This window comes from Neofelis nebulosa, chromosome 12 (genome assembly GCF_028018385.1).
Source record: "Neofelis nebulosa isolate mNeoNeb1 chromosome 12, mNeoNeb1.pri, whole genome shotgun sequence".
NCBI classification, from domain to species: Eukaryota; Metazoa; Chordata; class Mammalia; order Carnivora; family Felidae; genus Neofelis; species Neofelis nebulosa.
Window position 1 is genome coordinate 36746974 of NC_080793.1, and position 21419 is coordinate 36768392.

A 21419-nucleotide genomic window follows, 5' to 3' on the forward strand; every position below is an offset into this window, starting at 1 on the left:
ATTCAAGCATTACAGCCCTAAGTATAAGAAGAAAGTGTACTCCCCCTAACTGTGTCTTGTAGGTCCTATTCAGTTGTAGTATACTCCTTGCATCCCAAGGTTGATTCCTTTTTGTTAGGTATAAAATCAGAGTTCCTCAACTGCACAAAGTCTTTATGTATTCAGTAAAACTTTTTAGTAGGGCCTGCTGTGAACAAGACTGGCATTAGGCTCTACAGAGGTAATAAAGATGAATAAGGGTAAATCTCCAATTCCACGGAAAATGTAGTCCAGCAGGGGAGATTGAATTTATCTGTATTTAACTGTTATATACAAGACATGTTATGAGGTGTAAGCAGCTTGTGTGGGAGAAAGGAGGAAGACGTAATTAAATCTCACTGAGGCTGGGAGGGTAGAGGAACTGATGGAAGTATAGACCAGAGAAGAGAGAGGAAAGCTTTTTTTGCCTTTTTTTCCCCCCCTCCTCCTTTTTTCTCCCCTTTTCTTTTTCATTCTTGTAGTTCCTTTCAGCTTTCCTTTGTCTCTGCGTTTATTTAGTGGCTGTCATGAGCTAGAAAATGTACTTCATGCTAGAATATGAAAAGATAAGCTTATGGTCTGGTTGGAGAGACAGACATGTAACCAAAAAATTACAGTATGATGAGTGTGATGAGAGTTCTAGAAAAAAGTTAAGGAGTTAGGCAGTGTCTCACAGGCAAATCAGCAGTCTTGTTTGAACAGAAGTGTTAATTATAATACCATTTATTGAATTGCTATGTGCCAGGCACTGTGCTGTGAGCATTTTCATACATTTAATCTTAGTAATAACCCTCAGAAGAGCACATGGGTAACTCACTCGGTTAAGCATCTGACTTTGGCTCAGGTCATGATCTCACGGTTGGTGATTTTGAGCCCTGCTCTGGGCTCCACACTCTCTCTCCTTCTCTCTCTGCCCTTTGCTCACTTGCGTGAGCGCTCCCTCTCCCCCCCCCCCCCCCAGCAAATAAATAAATAAATAAATAAATAAATAAATAAATAAATAAAAAATAACCCTCAGAACAACTCTGAAGTAGATGTAAGTAGACATTATTATTCCCATTTTATAGAGGAGAAAAGACGTATGATTTGTTCAATGACTTGCTTAAGATGACATATTCAGTAAATGACTGAACTGTATCTAGGTCTGGCTTCAAGGTTCATTCTACTCCGAAAACAACCAGAGGAATCCTTATATACTGCTGGTAGAATTGTAAAGTGATCTGGCCACTTTGGAATACACTTTGGCAGTTCCTTAATACGTTCAATAGACGTACCATCTGATCCAGCAGTTCTATTCCAGAGAAATGAAAAACAAGCATCCACACAAAAACTTACCATGAATGTCTTAATAGCATTATTCCTAAAATTACTGAAGTGGAAACAACTCATATGTCCATCAGTTGATAAATGGATAAACTAAATGTGGTTATCCATACACAGGAATATTATTTAGTCATAAAGAATGAATGGATGCATTCTATAACATGGATGAACCTTGCAAACATTGTGCTAGGTGAAAGTCAGTTACTAAGATCACGTATTTTTATGATTCCATTTATAAGAAATGTCCAGACTGGACATATACAGGAATTAGATGAGTGGTTGTCAGGTGTGTGTAGAAGGGGAAAATGAGCTAATGGTCTTGGGTTGCTTTTTAGAGTGAGAAAATTGTTCTAAAATTGATTGTGATAATAGTTGCACAGCTTTGTAAATATACTAAAAATATTAATTTTATACTTTAAATGGATGAATTCTATGGCATATGAATTGTATCTCCATAAAGTTGTTTAAAACAACCCAAGATTGAAATTTACTTTTCTGCTGTACTTAGCTAGAAGCAGCAATAAGATCTTAATTGTCACAGTAAATAGGCAGCTGATCCTCACAGAGTAAGATTTTCCCTTGCACATTATTTACCTAACATCAATAATGTCTTAAAGTATATTATCTGATAGAGCCAGTAGTCTGGCTTATAAACCTTAAGATTTCTAAAAACAGTGTAGTCTGTTTTATTGTTAAGTTCATTTGGAGAAAGCGTAGAACATTGAGAATTGATGAATAAAGTTGGGTTTAACCAGTTGGATAATACTTCAATCTTTGGAGCAGAAATATAGACCTTGTTTGTTGGTTGTTAAGACTCTGAACCCTCTAGGTGCGTTTCTCTGCAACCGCGCCATAGACCCTGGTATCCTGGTAGCAGTTGTGAAGGCTATTGCAAGTGATGTGATTAAAACCCAGAGAGATCATATTCTAGAATTTACCAGCCTCTCGGCCAAGTATTGGATACGGCTCAGTATGTTTTCGTGTCCTGCTATAAAATCAGACACTTAAAAAAAAAAAAATCCTGTTAGAGTGAAAAGGAAAAGAGCCCTGAAAGAACAGTAAATGGGAGCAGAACCAAAAAATTAGACTTAAGTGCTGAATGTCTCTTTCAGACAGTAATTGTAGTGACAGTTATATAAGAAGTACAAGCAGGAGGGGTGCCTGGCTGGCTCAGTCAGCAGAGCATGCAAGTCTTGATCTTGAGCTCGTGAGTTTGAGTTCCACGTTGGTGTAGAGATTACTATAAATAGATAAGTGAGTAAATAAATAAATAAAACTTAAAACAGTACAAGCAGGATTCTTGGGACTGGGTTTTAATTTTTTTTTTTTTCAACGTTTTTTATTTATTTTTGGGACAGAGAGACAGAGCATGAACGGGGGAGGGGCAGAGAGAGAGGGAGACACAGAATCGGAAACAGGCTCCAGGCTCCGAGCCATCAGCCCAGAGCCTAACGCGGGGCTCGAACTCACGGACCGCGAGATTGTGACCTGGCTGAAGTCGGACGCTTAACCGACTGCGCCACCCAGGCGCCCCGGGACTGGGTTTTTTTAAAAGTCTACCTGTTGCATTTAGTGTAGAATGGACAAAAATGTAACTGTATAGTTTCCTTTTTTTTATTTTGTTTTTAATGTTTATTGAGAGAGACAGCATGAGCAGGGCAGGAGCAGAGAGAGAGGGAGACACAGAATCTGAAGCAGGCTCCAGGCTCTGAGCTGTCAGCACAGAGCCCGACACGGGCCTCGAGCCCATGAATCGCAAGATCACGACCTGAGCCAAAGTCTGATGCTTAACCTGACTGAGCCACCCAGGCACCCCTAGTTTCTTTTTTTATTTTGCTGATTGAGATCAGATGCTTTTTAGCATCTATTTCAATTCCTTGAATTGCGGTGGCTGGTAGGCTAATTAAGTTTTCAGAAGACTGATTTGGAAGGGTTGTTCATGCCTTTAGAAAACAGGACTAGATTTCAGAACAATCCATTAAATACATGTAGAATATCTACTATGTGCAGGGTCCTATTCCAGCGTCCTAAAGGATCTAAAAGCCATGTAAGACCGCTTAGAGGTTGGTCTCGACTGCTTTCTCCAAGGTACATTTCTCAGAAGCCGTTATAGATTTGGATTGGAACTTTATAACAGAAGGAATGGAGTCAAAGTATTTGTCCCTACACTTAAGCTAACAGCTGTATCTTAGCAGAGCAGGCCATCTTAACAGCTGTCACCAAGATCATTCTCTGGACAGGGTCTCAGGAGAAAGAAGAAAATGGATAGTTCCTTTCAAGAATGCTGTTCATGGTCATGAGGGTGCTATTGGAGTCCTCTGTTTATGTCTCTTGAGGCTGTTGTCCCATCTGGTCCAATATTCCTAGGGATACTGGGAGCCAGCCTTGGAGCTAGGCCCTTTTTTTTTTCATAAGAATCATGGAAAATCAAAATATAGATGAGCAAAAATAAGAAAAATATTTCCTCCCATCACTCAGGGATTACCATTGTTAGTATCATAATATATTATTCTGAATTTTTATTATGCATATCTGTGTACATGTATATGTAACCAGCATGAAATCGTGCTATTTGTATTCTTTAAAAAAATTTTTTTCATATTTTTCTTTACCCTGCTTTTTAATTTTAATTTAATTTTATTATTTTTTTTGAAGTAGGCTCCATGCCCAACATGGGGTTTGAACTCACAACCCTGAGATCAAGAGTCATGTGCTCAGCTGACTGAGCCACCCAGGCACACCAATACCCTGCTTTTTAAGTTATTTCGTTTTGGTAAATTTTCATCTCATCTAATTTTACAATATTCACATTTCTCCAGTTCTTTCCCAAATATTTTTTTCATCTGGTTTATTGAAACTTGTATACAACCTGGCATGCATATCTGGTTATTTTCCTTAAGCCTTTAAAATTTTTTTAAATTATTTTTTTAATTAAAAAAAATTTTTTTAGGGGCACCTGAGTGGCTGAGTCAGTTAAGCCTCCGACTCTTGGTTTCAACTCAAGTCACAATCTCACAATTCGTGAGTTTGAGTTCCACATTGGGCTCTGTGCTGACAGTGCGGAGCCTGCTTGGGATTCTCTCTCTTTCCCTCTCTCTCTGCCCCTCCCCTGCTTGTGCTGTCTCTCTCAAAATAAATAAACTTAAACACTTTTTTTTTTTAAATTAAGTAGGCGCTATGCCCAACACGGGGCTTGAACTCACCACCCCAAGATCAAGAGTCTCCTGCTCTACTGACTGAGCCAGCCAGGCACCCCCAGGTCTTTTTTTTAATCTAGCATAGTTCCTATCTTAAAATTTTCTTTTTAAAATAGTAATAACACTGACTTAATAAAAACCTGAGCCATCTGTTCTGCAGAACGACTTTGGGTAAGCTGATTGCTTTTTTGCGATGTCATTTGTTCATCTGTCTTCTGTATTTCCTGTAAGCTGGAAATCATATTCAGTAGTGTGGTGGATGTAAGGGAAGTATTTTTTTGCTCAAATGCCAAACAGACATCATGTCTGAATCTCATATTGTATCACCTCAGAATTTATTATCTGGTTGGCCACTGGATTAAGATGATAGGAGTTGATCTCCTTACTGTGTAGTTCTCTCTGCAACTAACCGTAACCTGTGTAGTGTTACTTGGGCACTTATAAATTTCCATCCGCTTTTCACCTAATGATTTTAACCTAATTGATGATCCTTGCCTGAATCAACAGTTTTGTGGGGTTTCAAAACAATGTTTCCTAATTCTGAAAAAATAGCTTCAACATGTATTAGCTGGCATTCTTCTGTAATATAGAACTCGATAGAACTAAGGCTGTTTGATTACTCTAGAAGGTAGGGTAAATGCATGTTTTTTTGGTTTTAATTACCAGTTTTTGAAGTAAGCTGTTTTAATAGACACTTCCGGAAGTGATAAGAGAAGTCTTTTCTCCCTTTTTTTGAGTACTATTAGAGACTCACAGGTTTTCATTGATGTGAATGTGTTTTGGCCAGCTATAGTCTTTTTTTGTTGTTCTGAATGCTCAAATTGGTAAAATTTTGGCCAGTATTTGCTGCTGCTTTTTGTCTCCTAGAATAGGTCACAGAAAGCATGTGGTGCTTATGTGGATGCTATTGCTCTTCCCGTTTTCCAGTTTTGTCATTCAAATCTTCATTTTTATTTTATTTATTTTTTGGTTCCATTTTGAAAGTGTATTTTACTTATTTATTAAAAGAGAAATATCTTGGGGCACCTGGATGGTTCAGTCAGTTAAGTGTCCGACTCTTGATTTTGGCTCAGGTTGTGATCTAAGGATTGGTGAGATTGAGCCCCATGGCAGGCTCTGCACTGTGAGCATGGAGCCTGCTTGAGAGTCTTTTCTTTCTCCCTCTCCCTCTGCCCCTCTCCTGCTTGTACACATGCACACTTCTCTCTCAAAATAATTAAGTAAACATAAAAAAAAATATTTTTATTTTAAACTATTAGGGTTTGACCACAGGTCAGTTCCTTGTTGTTAAATGAATACATTAGTAAATTCAGGAGTGTAGTTTTTTTTTAATTTTTTTTTTTTTGCATTTATTTATTTTTTTTTTTTTTTTTTTTTTTTTTTTTTTTTTTTTTTTTAAATTTTTTTTCAACGTTTTTTATTTATTTTTGGGACAGAGAGAGACAGAGCATGAACGGGGGAGGGGCAGAGAGAGAGGGAGACACAGAATCAGAAACAGGCTCCAGGCTCCGAGCCATCAGCCCAGAGCCTGACGCGGGGCTCGAACTCACGGACCGCGAGATCGTGACCTGGCTGAAGTCGGACGCTTAACCGACTGCGCCACCCAGGCGCCCCATGCATTTATTTATTTTTGAGAGACACAGAGAGACAGAGTGTGAGCAGGGGAGGGGCAGAGAGAGAGGGAGACACAGAATCTGAAGCAGGCTCCAGGCTCTGAGCTGTCAGCACAGAGCCCGATGTGGGTCTCGAACCCACAAACTGTGAGATCATGACCTGAGCCAAAGTCGGATGCTTAACCGACTGAGCCACTCAGGCACCCCAAGAGTGTAGTTTTAAAAAATACTCCTTTCAACCTAAAGTGCTAGATCTGGAAAATACTTTTGAATAAAAATCTAAACAGGTACACATTTTACTAATATTTTTATTGAAGTGTAGTTGACATACAATGTTAAGTTAGGTTCAGGCGTGCAACATAGTGATTCAAGAAGTCTGTGAGCTATGCTGTGCTCATAAGTCGAGCTACCATCTGGTACCATACAATGCTATTGCAATACTACCCACTACATTCTTCGTGCTCTATCTTTCATCCCTGTGACATCAAAATCTTCATTTTAAAACCCTCAAATCTTTGTTTCTGAGGTGATAGGCAAATAGCTATTGAGTCCAGGAGGTGCTTAAGAGGGGCCCACTTCATATTCTAGATTAAATAATGCAACCCCCTGTCTCAGATGTGCACAATGAAGAATAATCCTCACAACGCTCAGAATGCCATGTTTTTATCACACACCGTCAAGAGTTAACCACCTTTAAAAGATATGTGCACACTTTACCCAGGTCTTTAGTTTGGTATTGTGGTTTAATGCCTCTTGTTTTTTTATACCCAGATTTCAAGGAATATACATATGTCTCAACAATGTTTTTCTGCAGATGTTTATATAAGAAGATTGTATGTTTGTATTTTATAAACACAGTACTTTTATTTTTTCAAAGCAATGTGCAGAAGAGTCTCAGTTACATTCCAACTATCCTTGTTAGAACATGTCATTTGGAAAATCATCCTGCGTGTCAACAGGGGAATATGAGTTCTGAATGGGCCTGGGACTAAGAGGCATACATAGAACAGTGTTCTGTTTTAAGTATATCACATACTAGCATGACAATTTGCTATGTGTATTTACTGTGTTTTAATTTCCTTTTAGGAAAGGAGAAGTGGCAGGAGATAAGATCAGAAAGGTCTAGGATAGCCAGGTCATGTGAAAGACCTTGTAGACTAAGGTGTAAGGACTTTGGATTTTATTATGAGTGAGAGAAGGAACCTATGTTTTCAGAGGAGGAGTGACGTGATCTGTCTGAATGATTTAAAGGGTCCTCCATGCTACAATATGGAAAATAGACTAGGGGGGAAGATAAGGAAAGTTCACAGGGAAAGAGTAGAACTAAGGAGATGGGTTAAGAAGCTACTGCATTAGTCCAGGCTTTGACATGGGTAGCGGCAATGGAGAACATATGAAGTCATTGTATTTCAGGCATATTTTGAAAGTAGAACCAACAGGATTTGCTAATTGATCAAATGTGGGATGTGAGTGAAAGAGAGGAGTTGAGGATGATGCCAAGGGTTTTGGCCGGTGGTGGTGAACAGCTGGTGAATAGTTTTGTCATTTACTGAAACTGGAAGAGGGGTGGTTTTGGAGGGGAAGATCACGAGCTCGGTTTTGGGTACGTAATGTGTGAGATGCTAGTTGGACATCTAAGTGATACCGAGTAGGTAGCAGTATATAGAAATGTGAATTTTCTTGTGGTGGGAGGTGAGGACGTCAGGGTTTGGAGATACCGATTTTGGAGTTATCAGCCATGGGACTAGTCAGGATCACTAAAGGAGTAAATATAGACAGAAAAGAGAAGTCGGAGGATTGATCTTTGGAACATTTCAGCCTTTAGAAATTGGGGAGATGAAGAGACTCTACCAAATGGGACTGAGAAGTTGCAGTCAGTAATGTGGGAAGTTTCCCTGAGGCCAAGTGAAGAAAAGGGTTTCAAGAAGGAGAGTGGCATCAAGTGGGTCAGATGCTGCAAATAGATCACGAAAGATGATGACGCAGAATTGACGGTTGGATTTTGCAGCGTAGTGGTCTCTGGGAACATGGCAAATAGTGTCTCTGCTTTACATCACCACCTTGCTCCTGTTGACTAGAATCCTAGCTGATACTCTTGGCAGTTGCTCTGAAACTTCACTTCCCACCACTGTTTGACCCTTGGCCTCTTTACCTCCCTTAGTTCTAAACTTTGGGCTCCACACTCTCACTTTAATCCTCATTTCTGTTCTCTTTCCTCAGTTTTGCACATTTTTCTCAGTTTTCCCAGGATGATGCAGGTCTCTTCCCTTACAAGGCTTCTGATGTGATTTGTTCCTCCGGGCCCAGCATCCTTTGCTAGCTAATGTAGGATTTGTAACCATTTTTGGTGTGTCTCCTGGATTCTTGGTAATCAGGTGAAGTTCAGTAGGCCTCTTTCCAGGAGAACATTTTTAATTGCATAAAGTAAAATACATGAGGTTACAAAGGAAATCAATTAGACTGGGATGTAGTTATAAAAAGAGTAAAAACTAATTTGTAATAGAAATACATTTACATCTTATAAATGCATTAAATAATATATTTTAGCAATGTGCCTAATAGCTATCATAAATTCAAACTAGTGATAAGTGTAAATGACATTTCAGTATACCTGTAACAACTATTGTATGAAAATATTTATGGTTTTTAATAGTGACAGTGTCACATGCTGTCCATACTAATGTCGTTTGTTGCTATATTCACAAGAGAATGAATTTTTACATTTTATTTTCAAGTTAATGATACTAAAGATAAAATTTTGTTTCCATGGAAGTCTTGGGTCCCAAGTTAAGAACGCCAAGTGAGAAGTGTAATGCTGGTGTGAGCAAACCATGGAATGGGCCACCAGGTGGGAGGACCAGCCTTGTCTGCATGGAAGCATACTGTCACTTTGGCCCCCTGGCCCCTTCTCTGCCTGTGAGTGCCAGGGCATGCTCTTTCTTACTTATTTTAATTTTTTTTAATGTTTATTTATTTTTAAGAGAGAGAGAGACAGAGGGCAAGTAGGGGAGGTGCAGAGAGAGAGTAAAGAGACCCAGAATCTGAAGCAGGCTCAGCCCTGAGTTGTCAGCACAGAGCCCCATGTAGGGCTCTAACCATGAGCTGAGATCATGACCTGAGCTGAAGGCAGACCCTTAACCAAGGGAGCCACCCAGGCGCCCCCAGGGCACGTTGAGCAGGAATGATAACTTCATAAAATGTATTTGAAGAAAGAACACTCATGGTGAACACCATCTAATGTGCATTTATTTAGCTTGTTCTCTACTAGATTCTTTCACATTTCAAAAATTGGCCCTCTTGTTTCTAATGTTGCTGCTGTGTACTTCTTTTCTGATTAGCTTATCCAAAGCTACCTTAAGACATGTATTTTATTCTTCAGGATTCAGCTTTAGTCTGTCAACATCCTTTGTCTTATGGGACAGGGATAGAGAGGGAAGCTGGTGGTTTTGTGTATTCTTTCACCTCTAGGGTGCTTCTGCAATTGTTTTCTGTCCAAAGGCCCTTCCCTTAATGGCAAAAGAGTGAGCTCTGATACTCAGGGCAAAAGGTCACAGAGAAACCCAGCCCATTTTAACATTGGGTTGTATGTTTTCTTACTGTTGAGTTTTGAGTTCTTAGAATATTTTTGGATACCAGTCCTTTATCAGATACGCGTTTTGCAAATATTTTCAGCCGTTTGTGGCTTTGGTTTTTTATTCTCAAAATGTCTTTCACAGAGCAGAAATTTTTAATTTAAAAGAAGTCTATCTTAGCAAATTTTTCTTTCACGGATTAAGCTTTTGGTGTTGTATCTAAAAACTCATTGTCAAACCCAAGGTCTCTTAGATTTTCTCCTTTGTTATCTTTTGTAAGTTTTGTAGTTTTATGTTTTACATTTAGGTCCATGATCCATTTTGAGTAATTTTTGTGAAAAGGTGTAAAGTCAGTGTCTAGGTGGTTTTTGTTTTTTGTTTTTTGTTTCTGTTTTATTTGTGGATGTCTGTTCATTTGTGGGACTTTTCTTTTGTTTCTTTGTTTTTAAAGTGTTTCATTTTGAGAGAGCTGTCGAGAGAGTGGGAGGAGGGGCAGAGAGAGAGAGAGAGAGAGAAGGAGAGAAAGAATCCCCTGCAGGCTCTGCACTCATAGTGCAGATGGGGGGCTTGAACTCATGAACCATGAGATCATGACCTGAGCCAGTCAAGTGTTGGACGCTTAACTGACTGAGCTACCCAGACGCCCCTGTTCATTTGTTTTTAATACTTTCTTTCAGAAGAGATTTTTAAGTTGCTAAATAATGTATCTCAGTCTTTATCTCTCCAGCTTTCATGGAGTCCCAAGTTTTTGGTGATGGTCCCAAGTGGTGGTCTCTCCCACAGTCATTAAATGATATGATGTGAACTGTTTCCAGCACAATTGCATCTTTCTTAAACTGTGTTCAATAGAAACACAGATGACATGATATGTTAAAATTTTTTTAATGTTTATTTTTGAGAGAGAGACAGAGAGAGAGGATGAGTGGGGGAGGGGCAGAGAGAGAGGGGGACACAGAATCCAAAGCAGGCTCCAGGCTCTGAGCTGTCAGCACAGAGCCTGACGCAGGCTCGAACTCATGAACCATGAGCATGAACCATGAGATCATGACCTGAGCTGAAGTCAACGTTTAACCAACTGGCCACCCAGGTGCCCCTGACATAATATGTTAAATACAAGGGTTTTGTGGAAGAGTAAAATAATGTCTGTCTTGGTACCTCTTTGAAAGTATCTAATGTATACTTATAACTGTCAATTCTTAGGGTTTTCTTTCACTAGTCTAACTTTAATATTACATGGTTATATTTAATATTACTAGGTTAATAGTGGCTGGAAGTATAATTTTACTAACTCCTCTTTAAAACACATCTACCATATTTTTGACACAATAGCTGATGTCATGATTTAATTTGTCATTCTACTTTCTCAGGAGATTTTAATATTTGGGACATTATTGTATAATTCTTTCTTCCAAATCATGGATTTGGAATATGTTAAATGATGTTAACTGATAATAATACCAGAGGGCACGTTGTGGTTTATATTACTCTATCCATAAGTGTACTTTTTGGCAACTGTGTCTCTCCCCCGCATCCTCCCCCAAATTATCATCCAGTGTCAAAAACTTGTTAAGTATATTCATAAGTGTATTTCTGAAAAATAGATATAATATCAAATGCTTTTCAGCATCTTTTGATGTGATCAAACTTTTATTTTTTAATTTTTAATATTTATATATATTTTTAATTTTTTAAGTTTTATTTATTTATTTTGAGAGAGAGAGAGCGAGAGAGAGAGAGAGAGAGAGAGAGAGAGACAGCTGAGTGGGGGAGGGGTAGAGAGCAAGGGAGAGAGAGAATCCCAAGCAGGCTCTGCACTGTCAGCACAGAGCCCAACACAGGGCTCGAACCCACGAAACCATGAGATCATGACCTGAGCTGAAACTGAGAGTCAGATACTTACCAGCTGAGCCACCTAGGCACCCCATATTTTATTTATCTTTTAAAGTAAGCTCTATGCCCAACGTGAGGCTCAAACTCATGAACCTGAGATCAAGAGTTGCATGCTTTACCAATTTGGTCAGCCAGGCATCTCAGAGCAAACTTTTTGACATTGTTTCTTGACAAATTTTATCTTAATACTTTCTTGATAAATTTTCTTTTTTTTGAATTCATGTAAGGAATCAGGCTTCTCTTAGGTAAACATGAGTAGATTATGATGACATATTATATTACATGTGTTGTCACTGTACTATACATACTGTGTATGCTGCAGTTTTATTTAGTGTTTTTAGTCCTGTGTTTGAGTGAGATTAATTTGTTTTTTTAAAGTTTATTTATTTTGAGAGACAGAGATAGTGCACATGAATATGTGAGAGCACCAGTGGGGGAGAGGCGGAGAGAGAATACCCCCGCCCCCAGCCCCCATGCTCAGTGCTGTGAGGGTGGAGCCCGCTTGGGTTCATTAACTGAAACATGAGATCATGATCTGGGCCAAAGTCAAGAGTCAGGCACTTAACTACTTGAGCCACCCAGGCACCCTTCTGGTAAGTTTTTTTTATTCTTTGTAGTTTTTAAAAAATTTTCTCTGCTATTGCCAATGTAATTATTTTTTCTTTCTTTTCTTTCTTTCTTTCTTTCTTTCTTTCTTTCTTTCTTTCTTTCTTTCTTTCTTTCTTTCCTTCCTTCCTTCCTTCCTTCCTTCCTTCCTTCCTTCCTTCCAAGTATAATTGACATACAGTGTTAGTTTCAGATGTACAGTATATTTCAACAATTCTATACATTTCTCAGTGCTCATCACAGTAAGTGTACTCTTAGTCCCCTTTATGTGTTTCACCCCCACCCACCTCCCCTCTGGCAACCACCTGTTCTCTGTATTTAGGACTCTAGGGTTTTTGTTGGTCTCTTTTTCTTTTTTTTTTAATTTTTTTTTTTTTTTCAACGTTTTTTATTTATTTTTGGGACAGAGAGACACAGAGCATGAACGGGGGAGGGGCAGAGAGAGAGGGAGACACAGAATTGGAAACAGGCTCCAGGCTCCTAGCTGTCAGCACAGAGCCCGACGCGGGGCTCGAACTCACAGAGGCAAGATCGTGACCTGGCCGAAGTCGGCCGCCCAACCGACTGCGCCACCCAGGCGCCCCTGGTCTCTTTTTCATTGTTTTGTTTTGTTTCTTAAATTCTACACGAGTGAAATCATATGGTATTTGTCTCTGACTGATTTCACATCGCATTATATGCTCAAGGCTCATCCGTGTCATTGCAAAATGGCAAAATTGCATTCTTTTTTATGGCTCAGGAATATTTGAACACACACACACCCCACATCTTTATCCATTTGTCTGTTGATAGACACTTGGGTTTCTGCCATATCTTAGCTACTATAAATAACACTGCAATAAACATAGGGGTACATATATGTTTTTGAATTAGTGTTTTCTCTGGGTAAATACCCATTAGTGGAATTACTAGGTCATATGGTAATTCTATTTTTAGTTTTTTTGAGAAGCCCCCACACTCTCTTCTACAGTGGCTGCACCAATTTGCATTCCTACCAGCAGTGCGTGAGGGTTCCTTTTTTTCCCACATCCTCACCAACACTTGTTATTTCTTGAGTTTTTTCTCTTAGCCATTCTGACAGTATTTTCTCTTTATCAATGCATAAGAGTAACATAGGATAAAAATCTACCTTTAAACAAGTCTAAAAGACTTATTTCAATATGTATGAAATTAAAAAGTTTAATATTAAGAAAATGTGTCAAAGTAGGCAGCATTCTTTCTCAGTTGCATGTGGAATAATTGGACATCTGAATTGATGGTGTGGTGAATTTTACAAAATACAATGTAATGTCTGCAGTGGTGGCAGATGTCTTAGGTTCAACTAAGCATTTATGTATTCAGAATGATAAAAAGACCATAGGTCTCACTTGGCAACACTTTATTCAGAAGGATATAGGATGATAACTATAACTTGTCTATAAGATAGTGGGAGTCCTGGGGCACCTGACTGGCTCAATTGGTAGAGCATGTGACTCTTAATCGTGAGTTCAAACCCCACATTGGGTGTAGAGATTACTTAAAATCTTAGGGGCGCCTGTTAGCTCAGTCGATTGAGCGTCTGACTTCAGCTAAGGTCATGATCTTGTGGGGATTGAGCCCCTCATCGGGCTCTGTGCTGACAGCTCAGAACCTGGAGCCTGCTTCGGATTCTATGTCTTCCTCTCTCTGCCCCTCCCCACTCGCGCTGTCTGTGTCTCTCTCAAAAATAAATAAACATTAAAAAAAATAATAAAATCTTTGAAAAAAAAAGATAATGGGAGTCCTTGTGGAAGTTCATGTAACACTTCATACTTTCCAAAGTGTTCTTTTCACAACTCAGGTTCAGAGATGATAACCACTTTGGGTGCCACAGAGAAATCCATAGGCATAGTTTAAAGGATCCTCTGCAAGGGACATGCCTAATTACGTGTCACTAGACTCAGAGAAGCTCAAAAACATGGCTTGCTACTGAGTGTTCGTTGTACTTCTAGATGCAGATGCAATTTACTAGTTTGGCAACTTTATATCATAAGCAGTGTTGCCAAGCGACATACAGGTAGCATGTTGTTTTAATCAGTTTAAGAGGGATTAACCCAAGGTCAAATTCTCATACATAAGAAGAAGGGGTTTTGCTCATCTTTGGTAGGCAGTCATGCCTGCTGACTTTTTGTTTATGCCTTTTGTTTTAGCTATCTTTCAGAAAGTTTCTCTTATCCCAAGATTATTTTTTAAGTCTACATTTCCTTTAAAACTGATTTCATTGTTTTTACATTTATATAGATCTTTGAGCCACCATTTTCTGTATGGTGTGATGTAGGAACCAAACTTTTTCAAATGGCTCATCAGTTGTTGAATGATTTATTGAATAATCATTTGTTTTCCTATTGGTTAAAAATGTCACTATTATAGAGCAGTCATTAGGAGATAGTTCTTCAAATTAACAAAGAGGTGTAGTAAAAAAGTATACTTTCAAAGTAACAACTGATTTATAATCTTATATGATTGTGTATTCAACATTAAAAAAATAAATATAAATGCTTTAATTTTGTAAATTTTAAACTTAAAATTTTAACATTTAAAATTTTTATTTTAAAAATAAAAATAAGTGTTTAAAAAAATTTTTTTTTTTAACGTTTATTTATTTTTGAGACAGAGAGAGACAGAGCATGAATGGGGGAGGGTCAGAGAGAGAGGGAGACACAGAATCTGAAACAGGCTCCAGGCTCTGAGCCATCAGCACAGAGCCTGACGCGGGGCTCGAACTCACAGACCGCGAGATCATGACCTGAGCCGGAGTCGGACGCTTAACCGACTGAGCCACCCAGGCGCCCCAAGTGTTTTTTATTTTGAGAGAAAGAGAGCGTGCATGAGTGCGCTCACACACAAAGTGGGGGGAGGCACAGAGAGATTGGGAGAGAGAGAATCCCAAGCAGGCTCTGCACTGCTAGCACAGAACTCAACTCAAGAGCTCAATCCCACAAACCATGAGATCACGACCCGAGCCAAAACCAAGAGTTAGATGCTCAGCCACCTGAGCCACCCAGTTGCCCCTTAAACATTTTTTAAGATTTTATTTTTTTAAAGTTTATTTATTGCGAGAGAGGGGCATGTGCAAATGGGGCAGGGCAGAAAGAGGAGAGAGAGAATCCCAAGCAGGCTTGCACTGTCAGCACAGAGCCTGATGCAGGGCTCAAACTCATGAACCATGAGATCATGACCTGAGTTGAAATCAAGAGACAGATGCTTAACCAACTGAGTCACCCAGGTGCCCCTTAGGTTTTATTAAGTAATCTCTACACCCAGCTTGAGGCTCAAATTCACAATCCTGAAATCAAGAGTTGGATGCTTAACTGACTGAGCCAACCAGGTGCCCCTAAACATTTTATTTTTAAGTAATCTCTCTATACCCAACATGGAGCTCAAACCTACAGCCCCAAGATCAAGAGTTGCGTGCTCCACCAGCTGAGTGCCAGCCAGGTGCCCCATAATTGTGTATTAGATGGTATTGTCTATATGCTAAGAGTTTATAGCGTCAGCTTTTTTCTCAAAGGAAGTATATATAGTCTGAAGAGGGTATGTCTATATTTTTAAATAGGTTTGCCTTATTGAAGGCTGTTGTGCTTACTTGGGTGGCCATGCTTTGAAAGCTAACTGCTCAGTATAGTAGAAAGTGGTGAATAAGGGGTTTGAACAAGATTCTAGTTTCAGATACACCACTTCACTGACTGCTACTTTGTGCAAGACAGCCTCTCTGTGTTTTGTTTAAGCTGCATGAATAATACAATCTCTATCCTGCCTACTTCTGAGTATTGTTTAGGATTAGATGGGATGATAGAAAAGCACTTTTAATTGGAAAAACAGCTTAAATGTAAGGACTTACTGCATCTTAACTTTTCCTCCCTTTCTCTTGTAGGTAGTGTTGGTGCTTCTTTTCAGTGCCAGTCCATCCATCACGACCACATTTGTCATGATGACAGTGACAAGGTGAGGTCTGTGTTGATGTCTATCATGGTGAAAATGCATGCTGCCCTTATATTGTTGGATTTACTTGCATAACTGTGGACATGGGGCCAGGAGGGTGTGCCTGGGGAGGCACGATTTTGAGATACAGAAGGCCTTGCTGCTGTATGTGTCAGATTATTAGACCACTCCAGAACACTTGAGGATAATTTTCAGGAAGTGGGCTGGTCTCTTAATAAAACCTCCATTTTTTTTTTTTTTTTTTTTTAAATGCTCATCCTTGTCCCTGTCACTTTGCTTCCTCGTTTCTTGCACAGACTGGGTGGATTATCTTAATATATGAACAGGTGCTCCCAAAGCTGCTAATTGTCTCAGCAATTTGTGTCTGTTTCTAGTTTGAATTATCTTAGCCACTTTGATTTGTTTTTTTTTTTTTTAGTTGATTGTGTTGCATTACCATTTCTTCTCGTACTTACTTTTTTTTTTTTTTTTTCTGTTTCCAAAGCCCAATCAAAATGTTGAGGATTAAGAATGGAACCTGTCTGATTCATGCAAAAGAAACCTGCTTAGGGCCTGAGGGTTTTTTTGTTTGTTTCATTTTTTGTTTGGTTTTTAAATCAGGTCCAAACTGTTGGCGGTTTTGTTTCATTTTGATGTTTTGCTTCTTCTCTCAAGCAGCCTGGTCTTGGGGACTTTCCAGTACTCATCAGCACAGTTGATGGCCCAGCCCTTGCAAGTAGATACTAATGTGGGCTTGGTGCTTGGAACATCTGGCTGCTGATGTTGGATGGACTTAAATTTAGTCTTTTCCATCATCAGTTTCCAGTGGCTTCCCTCCCATTTCCTGTGTCTTACATGGAGCAATGTATCACTCCCTTGGTAGTTTTCCCAGGCAAACCAATCCAAGTGATCCTTTTCTCTGCTGTTTTAATCAAGATCCTCCTCCCTCATCCTGTTGGAGCTAGATCAAGAAGTTTGGTTGGTCATTGGGATTTTCCAAATGGTTTTCTTTGTTCTGTGTGTTGATCTCCCTGTCTTTGTGAGCTTTGCCGAGACAGATTTCAGCCTGTTTACAGAGAGAGTGGTATGCTTTTAGCATTCCAGAGTCTCTTTTATTATTATAGTAATCCAGAGGCATGGATTTAACTTCTAACTTTTTAATAGCAAGCCACTGAAAGATACTGCTAGACTATATACAGTTAGCTCTGTAAAATTCAGTATACCAGAGATTTTAGAAATGAGCATTTGGGAAAAAAAAAAAAGTGATGATAGAGGGAAAGGCAGAATCACTTTAGGCCAGTAATATTGCTTACAACTGTGCTTTGTAATTGTGAAGATGTTTTGGGGTTAAGTTTTTCTTCCCTCTGCTAAGTATAATATGCTTTTCTCCATTTGTTCATTCGTAGTGGTGATGCCAAACTGTGCTCTGTTCTGTCTCCAGATAGAGTCTGGAGATGAGATTTCTCTCTACCTCCACAAAATGCTTGCCATCTACTTGGAAATATTTTTGCTCCTAATTTCTGCATCTTTCTATGACCGATTTTGTGCTTTTAGGAGATGGCACTTTTTTCTTAAAATACACGGGGAGAAGGGAAGAGAACTTTAAGGGATTTTGTCATTTGACCAACAGATCAAAGAATTGTGAGAAACTGCTCTCCCCTTTGTCCTGCCTGCTGTGTGTTGTATACTTATGATCGTTTCCCAGAGGGAAATGGAGAGAATGGATTAGAGCCTCTTGACTGTGTATTTATAATTTATTCAATTGATTCAGTCAGATTTATTGACTGGCAGCTATGTGTCTAGGCACTTACGAAATATATCAGGATACAAAACAAAGATTGCTGTTTTTTCATGAGTGTACAGTCTTGCTGGGGGGAGGCAGCCAATAAAAATAAACACCATACATAAATAATACGTTACAATAAGTGCAGTGAATTAAAGAAAATGTAGAGCAGAATAAGTGGGATGAGAACCACCAAGAGTTGGATAGTAGTTTTGAATAGGATCATCAGGCATTATTCTAGGGAGGAAGGCTGTGGATAGCATGTCCAAAAATTAAGATCTTTATGTTTGCAACAGCTTCTGACTTCTTTAACAAATGGATATTGGTTTTGTAAAAGCAGAAACAAATTGAGCCTGCTACCTGACACATAGCACATAGCAAGCACTTGGATGTGTTTGCATACACATACATACTCACACAAGTACACAACACTCAAAGTATTCCCTCACTTTGAGAATTGAAGGGATTATAGGACTCAGATAATTCAACTCTCTTTTTATTTTTTTTTTCACATTTATTTATTTTTAAGAGAGACAGAGTGTGAGCAGGGGAGGGGCAGAGAGAGGAGGAGACACAGAATCCGAAGTAGGCTCTAGGCTCTGAGCAAGCTGTCAGCACAGAGCCCGACACGGGGCTCGAACCCACGAACCATGAGATCATGACCTGAGCCGAAGTCGGACGCTCAACAGACTGAGCCACCCAGGCACCCCTCCAACCCTCTTTTTAAAATAAACTTGGAAGGGGTGCCTTGGCTCAGGTCATGATCTCATGGTTCGTGGGTTCCAGCCCTGTGTCGGGCTCTGTGCTGACAGCTCGGAGCCTGGAGCCTGCTTCGGATTCTGTGTCTCCTCTCTCTGCTCCTCCCCTGCTCATGCTCTGTCTCTGTCTCTCTCTCTCTCTCTCAAAAATAGACATTTGAAAAAAAAAACAAAACACCAAACTTGGAAGCTGTGACCCCACTGGGAGAAATGACTTGTTCAGGAGTCACCCTACAGTGCTGGAGCTAGACCAGATCTTCTGTCCCTTATACAAGTCATGCAAAATAATTGCTTAGCTATTCTGATTGTGAAAACATTGTCCCAACACATGTTGATGCCTCGCTTATTGTCCTCACTTAACTTTCAGGCATGGTCCATTTCTCAGATTTGGGAACAAAACATGATTTTTCTTAAAAGTTGCCTCAATTTTAACTCATCTGTATGTGACTGGGGATGGAACCAGGGGGTGAGATGAATTAATTTGTAGCCTCAATGGTACACTTTCCTAGAGTGGCCTGGAACAGTTCCCAGAATGCTGGTCACTTGAGAGAAGGAAATGGGAGAATTCTTTCTAAACTGGCATGTATGTGAATGGCTACTCAGGGCAGAAGTCTTTTCTGGACAAAACTTCCATTTGTCACAGAAGAAGGTACCAATCTGGTTTGTGTAATGCCATGCAGACCACTACTTTCAGGGAAGGTAGGAAATGTGTGACTGTTTTTTCTTTCAGGACTGTATACTTTATTGTAACCTTGATATTTTAATTTTTTTAGGCTTTTAAAAAATTACACTTTGATTCTAAAAAGATATGTAGCACTAATTTTAACCCTTCTACCCAGAAGTAATAATTGGAATTTAGTATTAACAAGATTAACTAGTTATATTTGTATAATTGCAAATAGTGGTTATTAGTATATCCAGAGTTGTACGACTATCTCCGCCATCTAATTTTGGAAAATCTTCACATTCCTCACTGAAAAACCCACAACCATTAGCAGTCACTCTTCATTATCCCTTGCCCCAGCTCCTGACAATCACTAATCATTGTCTGTATGGATTTGTCTGTTCTGTACATTTTGTATAGACAGAATCATAGAATATGTGGCTTTTGTGTGTGGCTTCTCTCACTTAGCATGATTATCTCAAGGTTTGTCTATTTTGAAGCATGAATTCCGTTCCTTTTTATGGGTGAATAATATTCCATGGTGTGCATCTAATGCTTTTTGTTTACCCATTCACCAGTTGATGGGTATGTTTCCATATTTTGGTTATTATGAATAACACTGCTAGGAACATTTTTATGTAAGTATGTTTTTGTTTAGTTGGTCACATGATATATTTTTAACATTTTGAGAAATTACTAAACTGTTTTGCAAAGTGGCTGCACCATTTTACATTCTAGCAAATGCATGAGGGACCCAGTTTCTTCACATCCATATGTTTACGTCCCACACTTCGGTCGTCTTTTAAATTATAGCAGCTGTAGTGGGACATCTCAGTTGTTTTAATTTGCATTTCTCCCATACTTCCTAAGTATGCTGAGCATTTTTTTTATATGCTTATAAGCCATTCCTAAATCTTCTATGGTCTGTTAAAAAAAAGTCAGTTAAAACTCTTAAATATGGAGAACAAACAGAGGGTTACTGGAGGGATTGTGGGAGGGGGTATGGGCTAAATGGGTAAGGGGTATTAAGGAATCTACTCTTGAAATCATGGTTGCACTATATGCTAACGAATTTGGATGTAAATTTAAAAAAATAAAATTAAAAAAAAAAGTCAGTTAAATATCCCTTTAATTGTTCTGGCTCCCATGCTTTAAAAAAAAAAATCAAATCTCAGGCTCCTGGGTGGCTCATTCGGTTAAGCAATGAACTCTTTTTTTTTTTTTTTTTTTTTTAATTTTAAAAAAATGTTTATTTTTGAGAGAGAGCATGAGCAGAGGAGGGCAGAGAGAGAGGTAGACACAGAATCCGAAGCAGCTCCAGGCTCTGAGCTGTCAGCACAGAGCCCAGTTTGGGGCTCGAACTCATGGCCCATGAGATCATGACCTGAACCAAAGCTGGATGCTTAACCGACTGAGCCACCCAGGCACCCCAAACATCTGACTCTTGATTTATGCTCAGGTCATGATCTCATGGTTCATGAGACTGAGTCCTGCGTTGGGCTCTGTGCAGACAGTGTGGAGCCTGCTTGGGATTTTCTTCCCCTCTCTCTCTGCCCTCACCTACCTATCTATCTCTCTCTCTCTCTCTCTCTCTCAAAAAAAAAAAAATCTCACCATGCACCCAGTTACATAGTTACATGTGCTCATTATGGAAAATTGGGGAAGTACACAGCAACAGACTGTCATAAAAAAAAACTCCATCACTTTGCATTATCTGCATGGTTAAAATAAAACTAAATTGCTCTGGTTATCTATGGCTGTGTATGTAATTAATTACCCTAAAATTCATTTGGTGCAGAGCACTTGTATCTTTCTTGGTTCTGAGGTTTCCTGTGTTCAGCTAGGTGGTTCTTGCTTGGGAGTTTTCTCATGCAGTTATAGTCAAATGGTGGCTGAGGCTGGAGTCATCTTGAAGTCCTCACTCACATGTCTAATGGTTAATCCTGGTTATCAGCTGCGACTTCAACTGAGCCCCTTGGCTTGAGTGCCTAAAATGTAGTGTGGGTTTCCTCATAGCATTGTACCTTGATTTCCCCCCCAAGAGGGGAAGATGCGT

At 39.3% G+C, this 21419-nt stretch overlaps 1 protein-coding gene across 3 annotated transcripts in view; it reads left to right on the forward strand.

The window, feature by feature from the left end:
- RNF38 (ring finger protein 38) overlaps positions 1-21419 on the forward strand; it is a 131796-nt gene that overhangs the window by 46574 nt on the left and 63803 nt on the right. For all 3 annotated transcript variants that reach the window (XM_058694906.1, XM_058694904.1, XM_058694903.1), the window contains exon 2: positions 16112-16182. In XM_058694906.1, coding sequence (XP_058550889.1) covers positions 16112-16182 — 71 coding nt within the window. The remainder of the gene's footprint in view (positions 1-16111; positions 16183-21419) is intronic.